Raw genomic sequence first — 22,713 nt, 5'->3', positions numbered from 1 at the left:
CTCTTCATTTTTCTGTCAGAGACATTCCCAAGAGAGTGACAAACTTTGTACCATAAGTGAGCAAAGTGCCAAAAACCAAGCCCCCTACTGATGGTCTCCAACTTTAGAGTCAAGATCCAAAAGTTCATTTACAAAATGGTTGCTTGAAACTTGGTAGAAAGAAGTAAGGCTGTTATTACATGATAGGTTCCTGGATCCTTTCGCAAGAGTTAACTCATAATGTACTTAAAGCACAATATTCATACTCTTTTATCTGTTCCTAAACAACAATGTAGATTTTCTTTTCAGAAAAATATAGGCATCAGGCAAATCTTCCCTCTGACCTCCACACCTCAAAAATGAGAGATTTTTAGGTTGCTGTTGTTTCTAATTGCACACATTTATATGTAAGGCAGAGAGAATGTCTACATTAGTCACTCTCTGGGTATTTTAACTTGGAAAACTATGAATAGGTAAGGCTCAGATTCCCACGGACTCTGTGCTAAAGAGTTCATACACACAAGGTGAAAACTATAGGTATCCCACTCCAAAAGTCTTTCAGTATATTACTCCTGATTTGAAGGGTTAACAGACTCAAAGATTTCTGTACTGTTGTTGCTGATGCTATTAAATGATCTGTCATGCCTACATTTATAATCATGACACAATTTTTGATAACTACAATCTAGGATGTTGTCATAGATCATATGTGGGGCCATCAAATGTTTTTTAGGGCTATCTCTTTCATCAAGCTTATATATACTTCGATGAAAATTGTAAAAATTTTTACTTTAGTCAGGCCTATAGTTTGTAAATCCATTTTTTTGAGGAGGGGCTAGGGGGAGAAGGAGACAGAGAATCTTACGGAGGCTCTATGCCTGATGTGGGTCTCCATCTCACAACCCTGAGATCATGACCTGAGCCAAAATCAAGACTCAGACACTTAACTGACTGGGCTACCCAGGCACCCTTATAAATCCATTTTAAACTCCACGTAAGTTATTTTACTTATCTTAGAAAGAAAAAAAACCTCAACTGCTACCTACTGCTCTTCTTAAAAAAGCAAAATGTATGAAGATCAATTTTAGAATCTTATTGTAATCTTAATTAAAACAATGATCTGTTTTATGAACAGATGAACAATGAAGACAAAGCTTCAAAATCTCTAAATTCTGTCATTATGTGAAACAAAGAAAATTTTCAGAGAAGCAGACAGATCCAAGTAAAGAGCAAGATAAATTTTTAATAATCTCCTTGAATGGTGGCATCTTTTCCTGTCTTCGCTTTAGGCCAATTAAACATTTAAAAAACCGTTTAATATTTGTTCCTTACACAAATTTTGAACTATGGTTTACAGAATTTTTTGGCTGTTATCTGTTCTTACTAATTTTACAGTGTAGGGTATGGTGAATTTTTACTAAGTGCCTTATATGTGAAATATCTGGTGCTCAGCATCGGTTTTTCAAGAGCGAACTTTAAGAAATGCGTAAAGTTGTAATGTGTATAAATGCACACTATACAACAGCACAGAACTTCTCTTTGTTACTTGTAAAAGGAACGGTTTTTGCTCGTTATGAATTCCATAGATTAAGAAATTATTTTTTAAAATTTTCACTGCTTTCATTACATGCATATTGCTTCCAAGTTCTTCCTTTGCTACTTTTTTTCAACAAATAAACATTCTTCTCTGTCCATTAGCAGCCAATCCAAAGAAAGCTTCCTTTCTTTCTTTTTAGAGGTTCATTTCAATTAAACTCAAAATATTTCTCTCACATTTCTTATTCAAACATCTTTTTGGAGTAAGTCTTATGCTTCTCACTGAAGATAAAAGGATCTCAAACTATATGCAAATAATGTTTCATAATGCTATTTCATTTTGAGCCTTAGTATCTATTGTGCAATTACAAACTTTTGCAACTTAAGTATTCCTTATATATTTTATAATGGCTAGGCTTTTTTCCAAATATTCTGTAGGATTTAATGATTTTTTCCATAACTTACATGCACTAAAATTAACTTTCTCACATTTCTATTAATTACACATTAGTTTTTTAAGATTAAAAAAAAAAAGCCTCTCCAAAAGGTATATTACTCTACTGATTCTCAAATTCTAAGTATAAAAGAAAAAATTTTAAATGACTAAGTTTTATTTATTCCCTGATTAAGTCAGATTTATGACCTCCCCTCCCCATTCCAGCTACTGTGAATTTTGAATAAAACAACCTCAATTGTAACAGAAGAAACATCTGTTGCTTTTTTCTTCATCAGGGCTTTCCTAACTGAAAGAAAGGCTCTCTGCCTGACCTCCTCTCTCACTCCCCCTCCCCACGCACACTAAGTTCCTTAAAACTCTTTTTTAAGTAAATGTATTATTTAAAATGTTACTGTATCTACTTAAAATGTCATAATTTATATAGAAACATTCACTTCCTTATTAAAATTCAAAGAATGAGTAAATGTTATATACATCAAAAAGCAAGAGATTTGACTGGTAGAATATTAATTGTAACAAATGCAGACTTCGAGAGTACACTTGAAGTGATCGACTCAATCAAGTTGTCACACATTCAGGCTCACTCAGTGTTATTTAGGGTTAAGATTTTCTTCGCAGGTTCCAGATTCATATAGGATCTTGCATGCTGTATTTCCTTTGCCAATCCAACACTAACATAATGGCAGTCACTACCCCAAGAGGCAGACACCAAATGGTGCCACCCACACTCTCACACTGTGCCTCATAATAAACCATAAAGCAGTGGAATGCACCGGCCCCTTTATGAGCAAACAATGCCTGAGCTTCATTAGAATACAGCTGACATTTTCAAAGCACAAATACTTTTAAGAAAAATGTACTAGGAAAAAAAGGAATGAAACAGCTATAAAAGCTGAAATATTTTTTTAAGTGTCAGGCTTATTTCAAAGATCTTGAGGAAGCATATTTTGCTGTTGACAATTTAAAAGTTTTCATAAATTAAAAAAATGTATAGTTAAGGGCAAAGCTTATTTTATTAACTACTAGAAAGAAATGAAAGTAAAAACTATCATTTGAATTGCATTCACAAGTAATTAACTATGAAGTACCTTCAAAACTATTCATTTCCTCAACTGCTTTCCTAGTTCTTGAATGAGGAAAACTGAGCTCTAGAATTATTTTCACATTTTAATTGATTTATATAAGTAACTGAGTGATAAACTAAGCTTACTCTACCCCTCCCCCCTGCCCAACCCAACCCCCATACCCTGTAGTTTTCCTGTCTGCAACAAGCAAGGACGTCTTGAATTCAGCGTGCTCTTGGCTATTTATCAACTTAATATTGCTGCTGCTGGAAGAATATAAAATAAACGCGGTAAAAACTCACCCAGCAGTAAGAAACAAAATGATCTCTCTTACCTGGTCTAAAGAAGCATGCCTCTCACTGCAGTACCAACAACACTCTACAGTCTTTGTTACCATTCAGTGGAAACTTGAGACTGTGTCAGACATAAGCAATCGAGCTCAGAAAAGCTCAATTTAAAATACTTCTCAATAAAACTAAAAAGATGCTCAAGAAAACCGTTTAGGTAACTGGCTTTCAAAAGACATATGAATACTGTCTAATGCAACAAAGATCATTCAAAAGAAACTGGAAGTGTAAGTCTTAAGAGACAAAGGGGCTTTTTAATGTGTAGAATCTTACTTTCTTATTAAAGTTTGTTTTAAAAATATGCTTAAAATAAAAGTGGTAAAATGATAAAATGGCTAACTCCAAGCTAACACTTTTCTAAATATCACTTGAATTTTAACTAGCTAAAAAAATAAGATTAAACTTACTCATGAAATCTGCATAATTCGAATTGTACATGTCAGGGTATTTGCCGGCTCCAAAGCAGTCTCAAAGCAGGAGACCTTAATGCATCTTGAAAGCAGAGCAAAAGCACCATAAGTTTCAGGAAAAAAAAAAAAAAAAAGGAAAAGAAAAAAATTAAAAAGGAGGAGAAACTCTTGAAAAACTGGCCGGGGCTTTTCAACCTGTAATAACTGTCTAGCTTCTCTGGGAGGAAAAAAAAAAAAGTCCTGGTCCTGCCCACTGAGATAGGAGGCTATGTTTCAATGCCAAAATGAATGACAGGTCCATTTCTGATATCAACAAAGAGCAGCTTAGCTGTGCTCGATTTTTTTCACTTTCCCACACGGTTAGAAGTTCCAAATTTTTTCAGGTTAGTATCTTTATATCTAGGGTTAAGCACCTTTCTCCATTTTCTCAAGAGGACCCCATTATGTTGTCCTAGTTTTTTAAATGATTAATTAAAAATACATACCTAATCATTTTACTGTTTTGCCTAGGCAGGAAGCTAAACAAAAGATGACCTCTAAAGTTCCTTTCCAAAGCTATCTTTTGTAATATCAGATCACCATATGACTAATTATTAATATTAATAAGCTTTTCCTGCATCCTGATATGTGGGTACGAGGAGAAACTAAGAGTAAGTAACAAATATAAAAATAAGGTAACTGAGAAAAAATTTTCAACTAGCTAGATGTAAAAACATTTAATAAAGTACATGTGTGTGATTATACAAGTTTGAAACAATAAACACTTCCATCAATGACATATTTACTGAATGCCTATTATGAGCCAAGCACTACTTGGGGCTCTGAGGATATAGCAGTGAACACAACAGACAAAAGCCAAACAAAAATCCTTGTCTTCAGTGAGCTTATTTGTTTATATTTCAGTTCCCTGAACACGCAACTCTCCTAGATAGACTAAGATATCTCTTTCCTTTTTTGATTGGTTACCACCTAATCTGAAATAGTTCCCTCTGAAAGTATGTCTTGACAACAGCTTCAGGAGGGAAAAGATTTAGTGCTTTCTTCAGTGTTGTGTCCTCAGTGTCTAAAACAGTGCCTATTAGACATTCAAACAGATACATGTGAGTGAAACAGATCAAAGAGAGCTTTTTCTTAGTCAAACTTTTCTTTGCAAACAGACTATGTACCACCTATTACACTTACATGCATAAGGGTGTTAATTAACTTGGGTTACAATTATATAATAGCTTAAAATTGAAAAGACAACCTATATGGCCCTGTATCTTTTCAGATTCTAAAATCTGTTCTCACTATCAGATGTGAGGTCACTATATTTGAGTTAAAATTCCATACACTAAGTTTTCGTGGACTATCAGATTTCAGAGGAGTTTGAATAAAAAACGAATTTTGGAAATTTACATGGCATCCCATCAGTTTTGTATATGTGGAAATAACTTTAAATTCTGCTGCTTCTGCTCATTCTTGGTCGCCTTACCATAAATCACACACAGAAAATAAGTGCACACCTCTAACCTGTCAAATCAGCCAGAAGTGCCTGCACATGTCCCCCATGGCCAGAACATTCAGGGGCTAGATAGATATGGTCACACCTACTCTAGTATAGTTTTTTTTTTTTTTTTGGACAGAGAGCAAGCACAGGAGGACAAGCAGGGGGAGTGGCAGAGGGAGAAGCAGGCTCCCCACTGAGCAGAGAGCCTGACAAGGGGCTTGATCCCAGGACCCATGGGCTTGACCCATGACCTCAGGTCATGACCTGAGCTAAAGGCAGACACTTAACTGACTGAGCCACCCAGGCGCCCCTCTGGTATAGTCTTAAAACAAAAGGAAATTAAACTTCTCAGTACTCAGATACACTCATCATACTTATAAATAGCAGAGTATCCCTCCCTCCCCCATCCCACTGCCAGAGCTGGACAATGGTTACAAGTTGAAATACACACTACCTGGAATATTCACACATTCAATACGTGTTCTAACAAAAAATCTAACAGCAACCCAAGGTCAGGAAGACATGTGATGACTGAGGTCAAGTAATGGGTAAGATAAGGTGGAGCCAAAGCAAGATCTCACCAGGAATGGTTCCTATAGGAGCGATTTTTCTTTTCCCTAACCATCATTCATTCTTTCTTCAACCAATACTACTGAGCACTTCTAATGTATCAGGCACTGAGTTAGGGAGCAAATCGACCTGCTCCCTACTGTCTACCCCATAAATCTGACCTTAAGCCTATCCCTATTTTTCCATGTTTACTTCTCCATGTTTGCCTTCCTTGCCAGCGCCCCTTCTCCGGTCCCAAATTCTTCACTTACACAGCCCTTCAATCTACTTCCAAGCCCTTCTCGGCAAGCGTCATCATCACTAGCTTCTGTGTTCCTTTACAACTGTATCACACACTTTGGGGGAATTATGAGTCTTCCTACTGGCATAACAAAATACATCTTGTGTATGTCCTCTCAAACAATTTCTCCTTAATCTTACTTAGAAAATCCACTAAGTGTCATATTATTTACAACTACTGGTTATCTAGAAAATACCAAAGGGGGCTAGGTATTCATTCCCCCAGGTTTATAAGTTAATTTATTCAGACTAGAGTTTGCTATGCTTATCGGTAACCTGACCAAGTACTAACCATATTTTACAGGTACCTTTCTGATTCTATAGGCAGAAGTGATATTATGATAGCACAACCATAGTTTTTATTTGCCCATTCCTGTTAAAGTAAGTATCTGCCAGGTCCATATTGTGAGGGATGGACATTACCTATGCTAGTTTCCTATACTTACTTACATTTTGAAATAAAATGTCTAATCATCCTGATGAGAACTACATCTAAAGCAAAGAGTTCCTGCTACCACTTGCATGGATAAGTGATAGTTTCTTAAATATATCATGCAGTAAAAGTAACTTCACCTTCACGTGATCCTTTTCTTCTTCCCACCTTTAAATATAGACATTTTTCAAGGATCCATCCTTGATGATTTTTTATTCAAGATTTATATTCCCTCTTTGAAGGGTATTACTTATTTCCATGGCTTTATCACCACTATATAGATGACTAGGAAAATTTATACTTCTAGCCCTAGTCTTCTCTGTTCTGCTCTAAACTCTTATTTACAATTGCCCATTGGACATCTCTGTCTCCATGTTCCACAATCTCAAGTCAATTTCTGCATTACAACCAGCTCATCCTCCTATGTTCTCCATTCTCGTTAAAGTTATGTTCATCCAGAATAGAAAGTGATTTTCTATTCTTGCTTCCTCCTCACCATCCAAATGCCCACATTGTTTCGTTTTTTTCCCCTAAAACACACATCATTCTCCTAGTTTAAAAACAAAAGAAATAAGAAATACTTTTGATGACGTCCTCACTACCCTATCAAAAATAGTGGTAGCCTTAAGACATACATGGCTATTTAAACTGATTAAAGTTAAATGAAACTAAAAAATTGATTTTTCCAGTTGCACTAGACACACGTTAAGTCCTCAACAGCCACATATGGCTAACCGCTTACAGATACAAAACATTTCCATCATCACAGAAAGTTCTATTAAACATCTCTGGTCTAGAGCACCTGGGTGGCTCAGAGGGTTAAGCATCTGCCTTCAGCTCAGGACATGATCCCAGGGTCGGGATGGAGTCCTGCACCAGGCTCCCTACTCAGTGGGGAGTCTGCTTCTCCCTCTCCCTCTGCCCCTCCCCTCCGCTCTCTTCCCCTCAATCCCCTCACTCAAATAAATAAAACCTTAAAAAAAAAAAAATACAGTCTCTGGTCTACAGGAACAGCAAACTACTTAAAACAGTACTTTAAATTTTCCTCAATTTGGCCCCTTACCCTCTACCTTAGAAGGTATCAAACCTTATTTTCTATCTAAAACTCAACCACAACAAAAATCCAAACAACCTGATTTAAAAATGGGCAAAGGACCTGAATAGACATTTCTCCAAAGAAAATATACAAATGGCCATTATGCACATGAAAGGATTTCATCACTAATCTTTAGGGAAATGCAAATTAAAATTATAATGATATCACCTCATAACCATTAAGATGGCTAATATCAAAACAACAGAAAATAAGCATTGATGAGAATGTGGAGAAATTGTAATCTTTGTGCACTGCTGATGCAATGTAAAATGGTACAGCTACTATGGAAATCAGAATGTTGACTCCTCAAAAAATTAAAAACACAATTACCATATGATTCTGCTGGGTCAACTCCACTTCCAGGTATATAACCAAAAGAATTGAAAGCAGGGTCTTATAGGGATATTTGTACTTCCCTGTTCATAGCAGCATTATTGGCAACAGCTAAAACATAGAAGAAACCCATGTGTCCACTGATGGTAAATGATAAGCAAAATGTAGTAAATACATACAATGGAATATTATTCCATCTTAAAAAGGAAGAAAATTCTGATGAACCTTAAGAATAGTATGCTATGTCACAAAGAGACAAATACTGTATGATTCTACTTATATGACTACTTAGAGTAGTCAAAATCATAGAGCCATAAAGCAGAATGGTAGTTGTCAGGGGCTGGGGGAAGGGAGAATGGGAGTTACTATTTAATAGAGTTCAAGTTTTACAAGATGAAAAATTATGGAGATGAATTGTATGATGGTTGCACAGCGCTATGAACGTATTCCGTATCACTGAATGTATATTTAAAAATGACTAGGATGATGTTTTATGTCATGTATATTTTACCATAATAAAAAAAATTGAAAAAACAAAACAAAAACTCATGTAGGAGTGGGAACAGAGGGTATGTGGGAAATCTGTACCTTCCACTTAATTTTACTATGAACTTAAAACTTTGCTGACAAAATAAAGTCTACTTTTAAAAAAAACACATATAACAGTCTTGGCCAAAATGCCTTTCTCCTCTTCTTTATCTCTTTAGTCCACCCACTCCTCCACATCCATTAGTAGGTCCACCTCTATTATAAGAGCTTCTCTTACTTCTTGAGTCTAACCTAACCTCCTACCTGTATATTCTTACATAAAATACATTAAAATATCAAGACCAGTACAGGTAAGATCAATGTATTATAAGAATAATTTTGGTACAATCTAAATTATAACAACAATTAAATTACATGATAAATTCTTAATGAGATGTTGTCAAAACTGCAAAATTAAGTTAGTTCATTCAATCTACACATATTTACCATCTGTTTACAACATGCCAACCTTAAGTAGGGGAAGGAAAAAAATATAATCCCTAGCCCCAGGAAGTTACAGTCTAATGGAGGAAACACTATAAACAAGCAAACAAATACAAAAATACCAACTGTGTCCACTGCTAGGAATGAAACAAGGGGCATCGAAGAGCTGGGAAGGGGTATTCCACGTGAGCCCTTTATACAAGATGCTCTAGGAAGATCTCTCAGAACGAGTGAGATTTAAGCTGCAACTTGGAAGATGAGGACGTGTCAGCAAGGTAAAAGCAGGGAGGAGAACGTTTCAGGCAGCACAGAACTGTGAAAAGGCTCACATAACACCCATAACCTTAAAAAAAAAGCAAATAAATGGAAACTGAGGAAGCCAAATAAAATATACATGAGGGAATGGCTTTAGGGAAAAAAAAGTAATTTACTAATTTTTGTTATTTACAAAAATAGTAGAAGGAACCCATTCCTTATTTTCTTATTTGAGGCTACAGCAAAGTACGTGGGGAATGAATCAGGATCACGGATGCCATTCTGAGCAGAAGTCTAAAAAGGAACACCAGGATTACCAGACCTCAACAAATATTCTCTAAACACAATCATGAATGCACAATATTCCACTGTACATGTGTCATGGTTTATTTCCCTATAAATGGATGTTTACATAGTCTCCATATTTTGCCATTATAAATATTATGTAAAAAACTTATGTAGTAAACACTTCTACACTCAAATCTCTCATTCTTTTTTTTTTTTTTTTTTAAGATTTTATTGATTTATTTATTTGAGGAAGAGAGAGCGAGCAGGGGGAGGAGCAGAGGGAGAGGGACAAGCGGACTCTGCACTGAGTGCAGAGCCCAGCATGGGGCTCGATCTCACGACTCTGAGATCATGACCTGAGCAAAAATCAAGAGCTTAACCGATTAAGCCACCCAGGGGTCTCTCTCTTATTCTTTTCTAATGATAAACTCCAAGAAGGGTTTTAGTAGGTGAAAGAATATCAACTGTTTTAAGGAGTCTGATGTGTATTACCAATTTGTTTCCCAGAGGACTTATACTGACTCACACTTCTAAGGGAAGTAGATTTAAAGAATAAGATAAAAGTATACAGGAGAAAATAAGAATCATCCACAATTCAAATACCTAGAAATAATTATAATGAATGTTTTACATACATATATCAAGTCTTTTTCTATGCCACATATTTTTCCTTTTCCAAAAAAAGCAGGGGAGGGATCACGCTGTACATGCTGGTTTAACTTTTTGAACTTAATAACATCTCTAGAATACTGTCATACATCAGTGTCACAATTACTCATTTATCACACTGCTTCCAATTGTTCATTCTCATCAACAATGCCGCAAACATTCTTTTGCTAAAATCTTCCCACAGGTCGTCCTTTAATTAGGATAAATTCACAGAAGAGAAAATGCTGAGTCAGGTTTGCATATTCTAAAGATTTTTGATATGCACTGAGCAAATTATCTCCAGAGAGGTTGTATCACTCTGAGTTCCCAGACCGGCCTCTACCAACCCCAAAGTAGGTATTAACAACAACAACAACAACAAAACAACCAAATCTTTGCTAAACTGATTGGCAAACATTGGCTTTTGTTATTTAAATTTGCATTTTGATTACTGACAAGTTGAATATGTATTTATATTTTTATTATCCATTTGCATTTCTGTTGTGAATTTCCCATGCTACTACTGTTTTTTCCTTGTAATGCTAATATTTAATTTATTTATTTGTATTACATTTAGTTATGTTTACTAAGCTTCCTCTGGTCTGTGAAGTTTCTCAGATCTGCCTTGTTTTTGATGACCTTGACAGTTCTCACTGAGAAGTATTGGTTTGGTATTTTGCAGAATGCCACTCATTATGGGTTTTTCTGATTTTTTTCTCAGAGTTGTAAGTTATTGGGAGGAAGATCTGATCACATCATATCAAGGGTACCAGCTATCAACATGACTTATGACAAAGTTAACCTTGAGGATCAACTGGCCAGGGATATTTTTTTTAGGTTTCTCCACTGTAAAGTTACTCTCCCACCTCCAGCCTGTGTTTCCATAAGCTACAATTTGGAAGCAACACACTAAGTGCAGCCCACACTCACCGTAGGGTTGGAGGACTTAAGCTCTACCTCCTTGAGGAAGAATGTCTAAATTAGTGTCTAAATAAATTATTTGGAATGCTGTATGGAGACTTGTCTCTTCTCTCTCACCTCTTTATTCAATCACTATTTATATGAGTATGTACTCATGTATTTTATTTTATACTTAAAGTTAAAATCCAAAATTGCATTATTTATTTTGTTGCTCAAAAAGCTCCAGTTTTGGCCACTGGGATCTTTTTCAGGATGGCTCCTGTGTTGCTTTGGCATGATCCACTTTTTTTTTTTTTTTAATACTTCCTTACTTTCTGGTATTATAAAATACCCCAGCTTTATCTGTGTATTTCCTGCCCCAAACCTTCATTAGCTATTTTTCTAAGGAGCCTTGGATCCTTTTATTGGAGAATAGTATTAGAAACCAAGATCTGGATGGTGGGTGACACTGTTGGTTTTTAAAAACTCTAATAAGATTTGATTGAAACAGCATTATGTAATTTTTATTTGATTTGGAAAGAACTGTCAACTTTAAAATACTTATTTTTCTCTTTCAGGAATACAGAATTACTTTCATTTATTGTGTTATCCTTTATGTTTCTTAGTACATAATAAAATGATTGCTTTTTCTGTATATCACAGCAATAATAATTTAAATATCACTTGATACTTCCTCCATCTGCTAATACAAATATCCCAAACCTTACAGAGTCTCCAACAGCCTATAAGGATTTCCACAAGGCTTTAGAGGAGTGATCCTCAGCCTTGGCTGCACATTTGAATCAACTGAGAAACTTATATCCAAGTCACACTTCAAACCAACATCATCTGAATCACTGAGGGCAAGACCAAGGCATAAGTATTGTTCTAAAGGTATCAGGTGATTCCAGTGAGTATCTAAGCTAAGAAACACCACTTTTGTATTTTACGTGGCTTCATTAAAAGCTCATTCTCAGTAAGTACTGCTGAGTAATGCTGCCTCCACTAGGAACAGATCACCTCCCCCTTCCTCTGCGGAAACACTGGCAGTCCATGAGATGCCAAAGCTTCAAGTTTTGCCTTTTCTGAAACAAGGAAGAATATTTTGCTCCCTTACTATGTTATATTACCCTGTAAGAGATATACATAGGCAGCACTACTAGTGACTTAACAAGATGATTCTCATTAAATTATATTTTAAAAGATAATTGTTTTGTTGTTTTCATAAAAACTTATACCTACCCTATTCTCATAGGATTCACACATGACTCAAATAGGTCTGGCCATAAGACAAACCCTACTACCATCAGGAATATTAAGAATCATTTCCCCTTTATAAAGACCAAGATTTTTTTTTAAAGGTTCAGCCTCTTTCTTCCCCTGAGATACAATGAACATAATCATAGCAACATTAGAACTCAAACTCAGCTCAACTCCTGACTGACTCAATCCCATAGACAAATGGACTAACAAAAGAAATGCACTCATTTCCAGGTTTAAATAATATTTACTTCAACCTCTTCTGTTTTTTTTTTAAAAGATTTTATTTATTTATTTGACAGAGAGAGAGAGACAGCCAGTGAGAGAGGGAACACAAGCAGGGGGAGTGGGAGAGGAAGAAGCAGGCTCCCAGCGGAGGAGCCTGATGCGGGGCTCGATCCCAGAACGCTGGGATCACGCCCTGAGCCAAAGGCAGACGCTTTAACGACTGAGCCACCCAGGCACCCCTCTACTGTTCTTTCATACAAAATGGCTGGCATTAAAATTGTAACACACATGCAAAAGAGGGTTAAAAAAAAAAACCTACTGCAAGAGCTAAAGCAGTCAACAGAAGCAGACAGATATATGACCCAGATTTTGGAAATATCAGACAGGGCTTTAAAAACTATTTCAACTTTTTCATTATTAGACTGGAGGAAAATTTCTCCTTATCTTTAATCTTTAAAAGATAACTAAGAATCTAAACCAAAACACTTATAATGTATTATAGGGTTTATGATTATATAAAAACAAAAGATATGCTAACAGTGCATAAAGGATAAGAGCAGAAAAGGAAGTATATGTGTGGTATAACATTCCTTGAAAGTAGACTATGATAACTTAGATATACTCTGTAAACCCTAGAACACTAAATATAAAAGACTTAAAAAGAGGTATAACAAATTAGCAAAGATAAAACGGACATAAGATGGAATCACAAGAAAAATATCTAATTTAACAAAAATAAATCAAGAAAAAGAAAGAAAAGGAATAGAGAACAGATGGGACATATAAAAAAAAACATAGCAATATGGCAGATTCAAATATAACACCTCAATAATCACATTAATTGTAAATTACCCAGAGACCCTAATTAAAACTCAGAAATTCCTAGAACAAGGACTGTTACCAGGGATATACACAGGTATTACATAATGATAAAAGAAAACATAAAAAAACAAAATAACACATAACAATCCTAACTGTGCATGTACCCAACAACAGTTTCAAAATATTTGTAAGAAAAAGCGACAAATCAAAGGGGAAATAGAAAAGGCACCATTATAATTGGAGACCAACATTCCTCTCTCAGTAATCAACAGAACAAGCAGACACATAGTGAGGACACAGAAAATCTGAACAACACTAGCAATCAACTTGACATCATTAATATTTATAGAACACTCCATTCAACATCAGCAAAATCCAGTCTTTTCAGTGGACTTGGAACATTAACTAAGATAGGCCATATAACAGATCTTGAGACAAACTGCAAACTGCAAAACAATTTAAACAACCTCCAAGGGATGGTCTCTGATCACAGCAGAATTAAACTAGAAATCAATTACAGAAAGATTTCTGGAAAATTCCCAAATATTAAACAACACATTTCCAAATTCACTGAAGGCTACAAACTACCAGCACTTGCTCAAGAAAAGACAGGCAACCTGAGGAGCCCTATACCTATTACAGAAATTGAATTCCCAGTTTATAGCCTCCACACTAAGAAAACTCCAGGCCCGAATGTCTTCAATGGCAATTTCTACCAAATATTTATGGAATAACTAATCTAACACTATACAAACTCTTCCAAAAAATAGAAGAGACATTTTCCAACTCATTTGATAAGGCTGGAACTAACCTGATACAAAACCAAACAAAGAAATCACAAGATAATTCTAAACCAATATCCTGCTTGAACACAGCCACAAAAACCCTGTTAATTAACTAGCCTTAAAAAAGAATGAAATTCTGATACATGCTACAATATGGGTAAATCTTGAAAATATTATGCTAAGTGCAACAGGCCAGACAAAAGGATCAATAATGTATGTCTCCACTTACGTAAGGAAGGCACCTAGAATAATCAAATTCATAAAGGCAAAAAATGAGAACAATGGTTACCAGAAGCTAGAGAAGGGGGAATATGGAATTATTATTTAATGGGTACAGAGTCTCTGTTTGGGATGAAGGAAAAACTGGAAATGGATAGTGGCGATTGTTGCACAACAATGTGAATGTACTCAAAGCCATCAAATTACACACCTGAAAATGGTTAAGACAGTAAATGTTATGTTATATATATGTTACCACCATAAAAAAGATCTTTAACAAAATGTTAGCAAACCTGATACAGCAAGAGATAAAAGAGGATATTACATTACGAGCAAATGGTGTCTATCCAAAGAATGCTGGCTGGCACAGATAAGCCAGAAGAATCTATAAAAAAGCTAGCAAAAGTAATCAATTTTAGTAAGCCAATGAGTTTAGCAAGGTTTATATTTTATCAAAATACACAACATACAAAAAAAACAAGAAAGAGTAAACCTGACTTTAAAAAACAAAGCAACAGAAAGCCAAATAAATAACAATGGTACCCGTGGACCTTCTTATCTTGTTCCTGTTTTATTTTATTTTATTTTTTTAAGATTTTATTTGACAGAGAGACAGAAGAGCGAGAGAGAGCACAAGCAGGAGGAGCAGCAGACAGGAAGAAGCAGGCTCTCCGCTGAGCAGGGAGCTTGATGTGGGGCTCGATCCCAAGACCCTGGGATCATGACCTGAGCCAAAGGCAGATGCTTAACTGACTGAGCCATCCAGGCACCCCTCTTGTTCCTGTTTTAAATGTGTGTTTCTAATGGAAATGTCTTAAATATGATACTGCCTAATAACTTAAAGATGGACTTTTAGAAAACATATTTCAAAGTATCTTTTAATTCCTACTTCATGAGAGATTTTTTAAAAAGCCCATGAAGTATTTCAGGCAAAAATATGGTTCCCCTTGATCTACCTATATAAATGTATTATTGGTAATAGACAAAAATATGGTTCCTCTTGATCTAACTATATAAATGTATTATTGGTAATTTCTTATTATTAAATCAAGCATCTTTACTTTCTGAGACAAATACTACATGGTTCACGGTACACAGTTCTCTTATTATAATGTCAATTTTATTTGCTAATAATTTGGGTTTCTGCTTTTATAGTTGTGTGATTGGTTTGTAACTTTCTGTACTGTTAAATTTTATTTTATGAGTTAAATTAGTTTTGTTTCATGTACTGAAAGCCTTTGGTTTTATACTTTACTTGTTTTACTGCCTGAATTATCTATTCATAGAAACAGGAAAAAAGCTTGCCCATAAAACTATGAAGAGAAGAGTCTTTTTACCCCCCTTAAAGATTTATTTATTTGAGAGACAGAGCACAAGGGAGCGGAAGGGGCAGAGTAAGAGGGACAAGCAGACTCCCCGCTGAGCCTGATGCAGGGCTAGACCCCAGAACCCTGAGATCATGACATGAGCTGGAGCTCTATGCTCAACGGACTGAGCCACTCATGAACCCCAAGAAGAGTCTTTTTCAAAGTAATCTTTGGGGACAATATTTCCACTTCTTTCAACATATTAGACTCCAAGTTTTCTACTTTTTAAAATAATCAATTTCGGGGGCACCTGGCTGGCTCAGTCAAAAGAGCATGTGATTTTTGATCTCGGGATTATGAGTTCAAGCTCCACATTGGCAGTAGAGTTTACCCAAACAAATTAAATAAAACAGACTTAAAAAAAAAAGATTAACATAATCAATTTGGTAATTTATATCCCCCCGCAAATAATTTCTTTCATCGGTATTTTCAAATTCCTTAACATAACTGCTATACGGTAATCTGATAATTTTTTTTAAAATTCTATATACAAATTCCTCTAGTGTTCCAACATTTTGCTAAATGATGTCCTAGAGTTTGTTTACTATGGCCAATCTACCTGGATTTTTCAGTTTTACCACTTTTCTATCTTCTGATTTTTGTTCAATTTTGTTTCTATTTTTATATATTCCTCCTCTTGCTAACCTTTGCCTAACTTTGGGAGGTGAACTCATTGTTTCACCCATTTTATTTTTAACTTTTTAAGGTTTATTTTTTTAGTAATCTCTACATCCAATGTGAGGCTCAAACTTAAGACCCCAAGATCAAGAGTTGCATGTTCTTCAGACTAAGCCAGCCATGTACCCCTCATTCCATTTTAAAATAACAAAAGCACATACACAACTGTGGCTGCATCCCACATATATGTGTTAAGTGTGTGTGTAGATAAAATTATAATTTATTATTTTTTAACAGTTGTTGCAGTTTAGGTTTCTGCACGGATTTAATTGTTGTTTGGGAAGAGAACTGACAGGTGGACTTCATTCACTGATTTCAAATTTTATTGCACTGTGGCCAGATACAATGGTCTATCAATTTTTGCTTCATAGACTACACTGTTATTTTTGTTTTCTAGTATGGTAACCATCTTTAAATGTTCCATGAATGCCTGAGGAGAAGGGTTTTTCTTTGTTTGTAATGTACCCAGTGTCAGAGTTGAATTAATGCGAGGAGGGTATTCATTTAGGGGGGTGGCACAGATGGGAACTCGGTTATATATGGGAGATTAATCACACAAGTAAACACATAGAGGATAATGGGAGGCAGGACTTCTGGGAGACTGTTTAGCTTTGTAAGCCACCACCAACCTGTCTTCCAAAGCGCCTGCATTTTCTGTAACAACGAATGGGAGTCCTTTTTGCTCCACATCCTTGTCAACCATTTGGTATCATCATCTTTTTGGATTTTAGGCATTCTAAAAGGAGTATAGTGCCATTTCACTGTTTTAACTTGCAATTCCTTAATGACAAATGATACTAAGTATCTTTTCATTTCTTATTTGCCTTTTTTTTTTTTTAAAGATTTCATTTGAGAGGAGAGAGTGCACACACATGCATGCAAGCGAGCACAAGCGGAGGGGAGGGGTAGAGGGAGAAGGAGAAGTAGACTCCCTGCTGAACAGGAAGCCCGATGCGGGACTTGATCCCAGGACCCCAGGAACATGACCTGAGCCAAAGGCAGATGCTTAACTGACTGAGCCACCCAGGCGCCTCTTTTTTTTTTTTTTTTAAGATTTTATTTATTTATTTAACACAGAGAGACAGCTAGCGAGAGAGGGAACACAGGCAGAGGGAGTGGGAGAGGAAGAAGCAGGCTCCCAGCGGAGGAGCCTGATGTGGGGCTCGAACCCAGGACTCTGGGATCACACCCAGAGCCAAAGGCAGACGCTTAACGACTGAGCCACCCAGGAGCCCCTCACCCAGGCACCTCTTATTTGCCTTCTGTATACATCCTTTGGTGAGGTGTCTGTTCACTTTTTAACTCAGCTGTTTGTTTTCTTATTGTTGTTGAAGACAATTGTTGTTATTATTCTTTTTATATTTTGGATACCATTCTAGATAGTAAAGAATTTCTTACCCAAAGAGAAGTCTGGCTTTCCCCTTAGTTCCTGGGAGGTAATCTCTAAGTCCTTGGAATGTCTTACCTGATAAAAGTGTCTTGAACAATATGATTTAGGGTGGAGGCCTTGAGCCACAACGAGATTTAGGATGGGGGCGTTTGGGTCACATCAGTTGTCCTACTGAGGGACTGGAGACTTATTTAGCCAGCCACATGAGCTGCTAGTCAGAGTTACATGACTGAACTCCAATAAAGACTCCAGATACCAAAGATCATGTGAGCTTCTCTGGTTGGCAATACTTTGTGCAAGCTGTTAAACATCAATACTGGGAAAGTAACACTGTCCATGTCTCCACTGGAAGAAAAGTGGAAACTCCACATTTCGTACTTTTCTTGACTCTGGCCTATGTGTCTTTTCACTTGACTGGTTTTAATCAGTATTCTTTAGCTGTAATAAACCATAACCATGACCACAATAGCTTTTAATGAGGTCTGTGAATCCTTCTCAACCTATCAAACGTAAAGGTAATTTTGGAGACCTCTGAACTTGCAACTGGTGTTAGACGTAAGGGTAGCCTTTTTGTGCACTGCTCTCTAACTTTGCAACTGGCCAACACAACTTTATCAGATATGTGTTTTGCTGTCGTATCTAAAAAGGCATTACCAAACCCAAGGTCACCTAGGATTTTCTATTTTTCTTCTAGATGTTCTTTTTTATGTTTTACACTTAAGTCTATGAATCATTTTGAGTTAATCTTTGTGAAAGGTGTAAGGTCTGTGTATAGGGTCATTTTTTTGCATGTAAACTTTCATTGTTCCAACCTCATTTACTGAAAAGTCTCTCCTTTCTACATAGAATTGCCTTTCCACCTCTGTCAAAGATCAGTCGACTGTATTTCTGGGCTCTATATTCTGCTCAATTGGTCTATGTATCTATTCTTTCACAAATACTATACTGTCTTGATTACTATAGCTTTATGGTTAGCATAAAAAATCAGGTAACGTAAGTCTTGGATATTGTTTTTTGACCCAACGTGAGTCTCTGTCTTTTAAATGTATTTGTTAATGTATTCATTTTTATTCTAATTATTGATAAGGTGGTCTTACATTCTCTCACTCTTTATTATTCTTGCTGTTCTTTAATATCATCTCCTTTAACTCTGTCCTTTGCTAATAACACTGTAGACATTTTCTTTTTCCTAATAATACCATATTGTTCCATTGTCTTTTGCTATTTAGTAGCAAACAGAAACTCTTTGATTAGTTTTATTTACAGCTTTCATAGCAGTCTCCTTTTCACCTTTGTCTGGATGCTTACAGTGTATCTTTTATTTTTATTTATTTATATTTAAAGATTTTACCCATTTATTTGACAGAGAGAGAGAGAGAGAGAGCGAGAGCAAGAACAAGCAGGGGAGTGGCAGAGGGAGAGGGAGAAGCAGGCTACCACTGAGCAGGGAACCCGACATGAGGCCCAATCCCAGGACCCCAGGACCAAGACCCAAGCCGAAGGCAGACGCCCAACTGACTGAGCCACTCAGGCCCCTCAATTTACAGTGTATCATTTAATCCTCCTCAAACGTTTCAACCTCATATATCTAGTACTTATGTATTACTAAAATCCTTTAAACTATAAACTTAGGTTTTCTCAAGTTCAAGTTGTCGTCTATTTCATCTTTGATTATTGCTTCTCCTCTATTTATTATTCTTTTCTTTAGGAATACTACGTATCTCTACATTGAATCTTTATTCTTTGTGCCTGTCATTTTCATCTTTTTGATCCTTTTCTACTGTTGCATTTCAGAAGACATCCTTCAACTTCTCTTCCACATCACTGACTTGATTTTCAACACTATCTTTTGACCTCTACGCTATGAATTTTAATAGTATACTGAATTTCAATATCTCTGTGAGTTTTTTTTAAAGATTTATTTATTCAGAGAGAGAGAGTGCGCACGCACAGGAGGAGGGGCAGAGGCAGAGGGAAAGAGAAAATCTTAAGCAGACTCCCCACTGAGTGCAGAGTCCAAAGCAGGGCTCGATCTCCCTGAGACCTTGACCTGAGCCAAAACTGAGTCAGATGCTAAAATGACTGAGCCACCCAGACACCCCAGGTATCTTTATGAGTTCTGATGAGTCTTGAAGAATTTCAAACTACAGAAAAGTACAAAGAATGATTCAGGATTCTTCGTAACCATCCTTATTTCCTCTAGCACCAGGGCGCTGGAGTCAGTCTATATGGATTCAAATATGAGACCTCCCTTAGTTGTGTGATCTTGGGAAGTTATTTAAACTGTTTATTTCAACTTGGGAATAATCATTTAATTAGATTTAATTAGCTAATTCATGAGTGGATATTTATTTATTTATTTAATTTATTTGAGAGGGAGCAAGAGAGCATGAGCAGACTATGGGGCAGAGGGAGAGGGAGAGATAGAATCTTAAGTAGACTCCACACCCAGCATGGAGCCTGACGCAGGGCTCGATCTCACAACCATGAGATCATAATCTGAGCTGAAATCAAGAGTTGGACGTTTAATCAAGTGACCCACCCAGGCACCCTGTGACTGGTTTTAACACACTATCTGTTACTCGAAAATACTTAGCTATTATTAGTATAACCTTTCCTGATATATCTTGGTTAGTCCTTCTCTGTCAATCTGCTGTCCTTACAATTTCAGATTTATCAAATAACTTTGAGAAGAAAGCAAATACCATCTAATATCATGTTTTTTACAAGTACGATTTTCCTCTGTGACTTAAGTATAAGATTCCTTTATTTTGCAGTTTCTTAATAAGCCCATGATGATTTTTAAAACATGTTATCGATTATTTGAAAGTTCGGCAAACCAACCAGGTTTGATGTTTGCCAAGAAAAAGCTTTATAAATTCTAGCTGGTTTCTCTCCTTACTGTCTACTTGGGTATTATTTGACTTATAACTCTCAGTTCTCTATTTGGAGAAAAAATTGATTCATACAACTCTAGCCAAATATCTGGTATTAAGCAGTACAGAGGATCATGACTCTTATCTGTTACAGAGATTAAGATCTCTTTGAGGATCCACTAAAATTATATACTTTTTCTCCAACACATAGAATTTTGTTTACCAATTCAGTCTATCATGCCTTGAAGTCGACTGTGGATCCCAGGCTAAGGATCCCCTGATTTATGCTCTAATGAACTAAGGAAGACTCTGATCCTGTTGCCTCGTTACGTAATGTATATGATGAGCAATTTAATCCTCGATACTCTGAAACAGAACATATTCTCCCCTGATCAAAAGCAGGGTCTGACCAAGAGTTGTTTTAAGTCGGTGGCTGGTACAAGAGAGTTCATTAAACTGTTCTCTTTCACTCTTGTACATATTTGAAATTTTCCCAAGTAAAACACTTCATTTGCATTTATCTGAAGTAGGGCCTGAAAAAATGCATACCAACCCCATGGATTTTCTCTTCTCTGCCCCTTCCTACTACTATTCCCTTTACATCTGAAAATGCACCCAAACCAGTCCACTTCTCCCTTTACAGAACTGTGGCCACCAAGGGAAGTAGAGAAGTAATGATAAGAGAGATGGGAGGGAGAAAAAGAACCCTGGATGCTGCAGATAACAGTTGCAACACATTGTGGGTAGCTGCCAAGTTTCTAGTTGGCAAAGACCCTACTTCCTTAAGCTGTAGGTATGCAACAGAGATGGGTAGAGAAATCTACCTTTTTCCTGTCTGTCCTTGCTCTTCTGTCTCAGGAGTCTGTCTTTACTTCTACTGACAGAAAATCCTCCTAATTATCTGGCATATTTTAATTTGTATTTCTAGTTTCTCATTCTATTTATAACTGCTTCTCTGGGGCGCCTGGGTGGCACAGCAGTTAAGCGTCTGCCTTCGGCTCAGGGCGTGATCCCGGCGTTACGGGATCGAGCCCCACATCAGGCTCCTCCGCTATGAGCCTGCTTCTTCCTCTCCCACTCCCCCTGCTTGTGTTCCCTCTCTCGCTGGCTGTCTCTATCCTGTCGAATAAATAAATAAAATCTTTAAAAAAAAAATATTTATAACTGCTTCTCTGTATATTTTCACCTATTTGTTCATGGCATAACAGAGGAGATTAAGCAGGGTCCCACTAGCTGACTGCCTGCTAAGCCCAGGCTTCCCACAGCTGAATTCTTAAGGTTAAAAGGTCCTACGATAATCTGGCACATGCGCAACCTGGGAACAACGGATAGGTGGAAGAGAGAGCTTTTGATCTATTCTTGCTTTCCTTAACTCTCATACTATAATTTTACATATACAGAAGTATGTTTATTGATATTAGTGAGCACAGAAAATAGAGAATAGAAAAAAAGAAAGTATTATTTTCTCTCAAGGAAGCTCTAGCCCAGACTAACAACAGCTAGAAACTGCCAACAGATGTAAGGTTTAAACAGAAGCATTATAGTAACCAATTAGAAATATTCAAATTCACCCACAATAAAGTGCACAAAAAACTTAGAAACTAATATGCCAATTATCAGATACACTCTCAAAGTAAAAAAACAACACATAAGTTTTAATAATATTAAAAACAATTAGCATAATGAGATAGATTGAGATTACTTAGAGATATGGTTCTTTAAATTCCCTCTGGTCTTGTCAATAATGTTCCATGTTAATCAAAGATTTCCTAAGAAAGGTAAGAACACAGAGCGATGTGTTTAGAAGACTGACCTCCAATCTGAAAGATGTGATTTGAACTGTCTTTACCACTTGGGAAAGTTAGTGGCTCTGAGCTTCAGTCTTCTCATCTCTAAAATGGGTATAATAGTACTATTCTTGTAAGGAGTTTGTGAGGATTATATGAAACAATGAACATAAAGAGCTTGGTTAGCACAGGGGCACCTGGCTGGCTCAGTCTGTAGAGCATGCGACTCAGGACCTCAGGGTTGT

The 22,713-nt window shown here is 36.4% G+C and overlaps 1 protein-coding gene across 15 annotated transcripts in view; it reads right to left on the bottom strand.

The window, feature by feature from the left end:
- TFDP2 (transcription factor Dp-2) overlaps positions 1 to 22,713 on the bottom strand; it is a 215,269-nt gene that overhangs the window by 106,944 nt on the left and 85,612 nt on the right. For 3 of the 15 annotated variants that reach the window (XM_048216266.2, XM_026497170.4, XM_026497169.4), the window contains exon 1: positions 3,371 to 3,470. The exons of 11 other annotated variants lie outside the window; for them this stretch is intronic. Coding sequence is in view for 1 of the 4 variants with exons in the window: in XM_026497167.4 (XP_026352952.1) it covers positions 3,791 to 3,821 (31 nt within the window). In the remaining 3 variants the exon portion in view is untranslated. Of the gene's footprint in view, positions 1 to 3,370; positions 3,471 to 3,790; positions 3,876 to 22,713 lie in introns of those variants that run through there. One more of the 15 variants, XM_026497167.4, reaches the window with a different exon arrangement.

This window comes from Ursus arctos, unplaced genomic scaffold (assembly GCF_023065955.2).
Source record: "Ursus arctos isolate Adak ecotype North America unplaced genomic scaffold, UrsArc2.0 scaffold_20, whole genome shotgun sequence".
NCBI classification, from domain to species: Eukaryota; Metazoa; Chordata; class Mammalia; order Carnivora; family Ursidae; genus Ursus; species Ursus arctos.
Note: the sequence above shows the minus strand (reverse complement) of the source record. Positions and strands in the feature narration are given on the sequence as shown.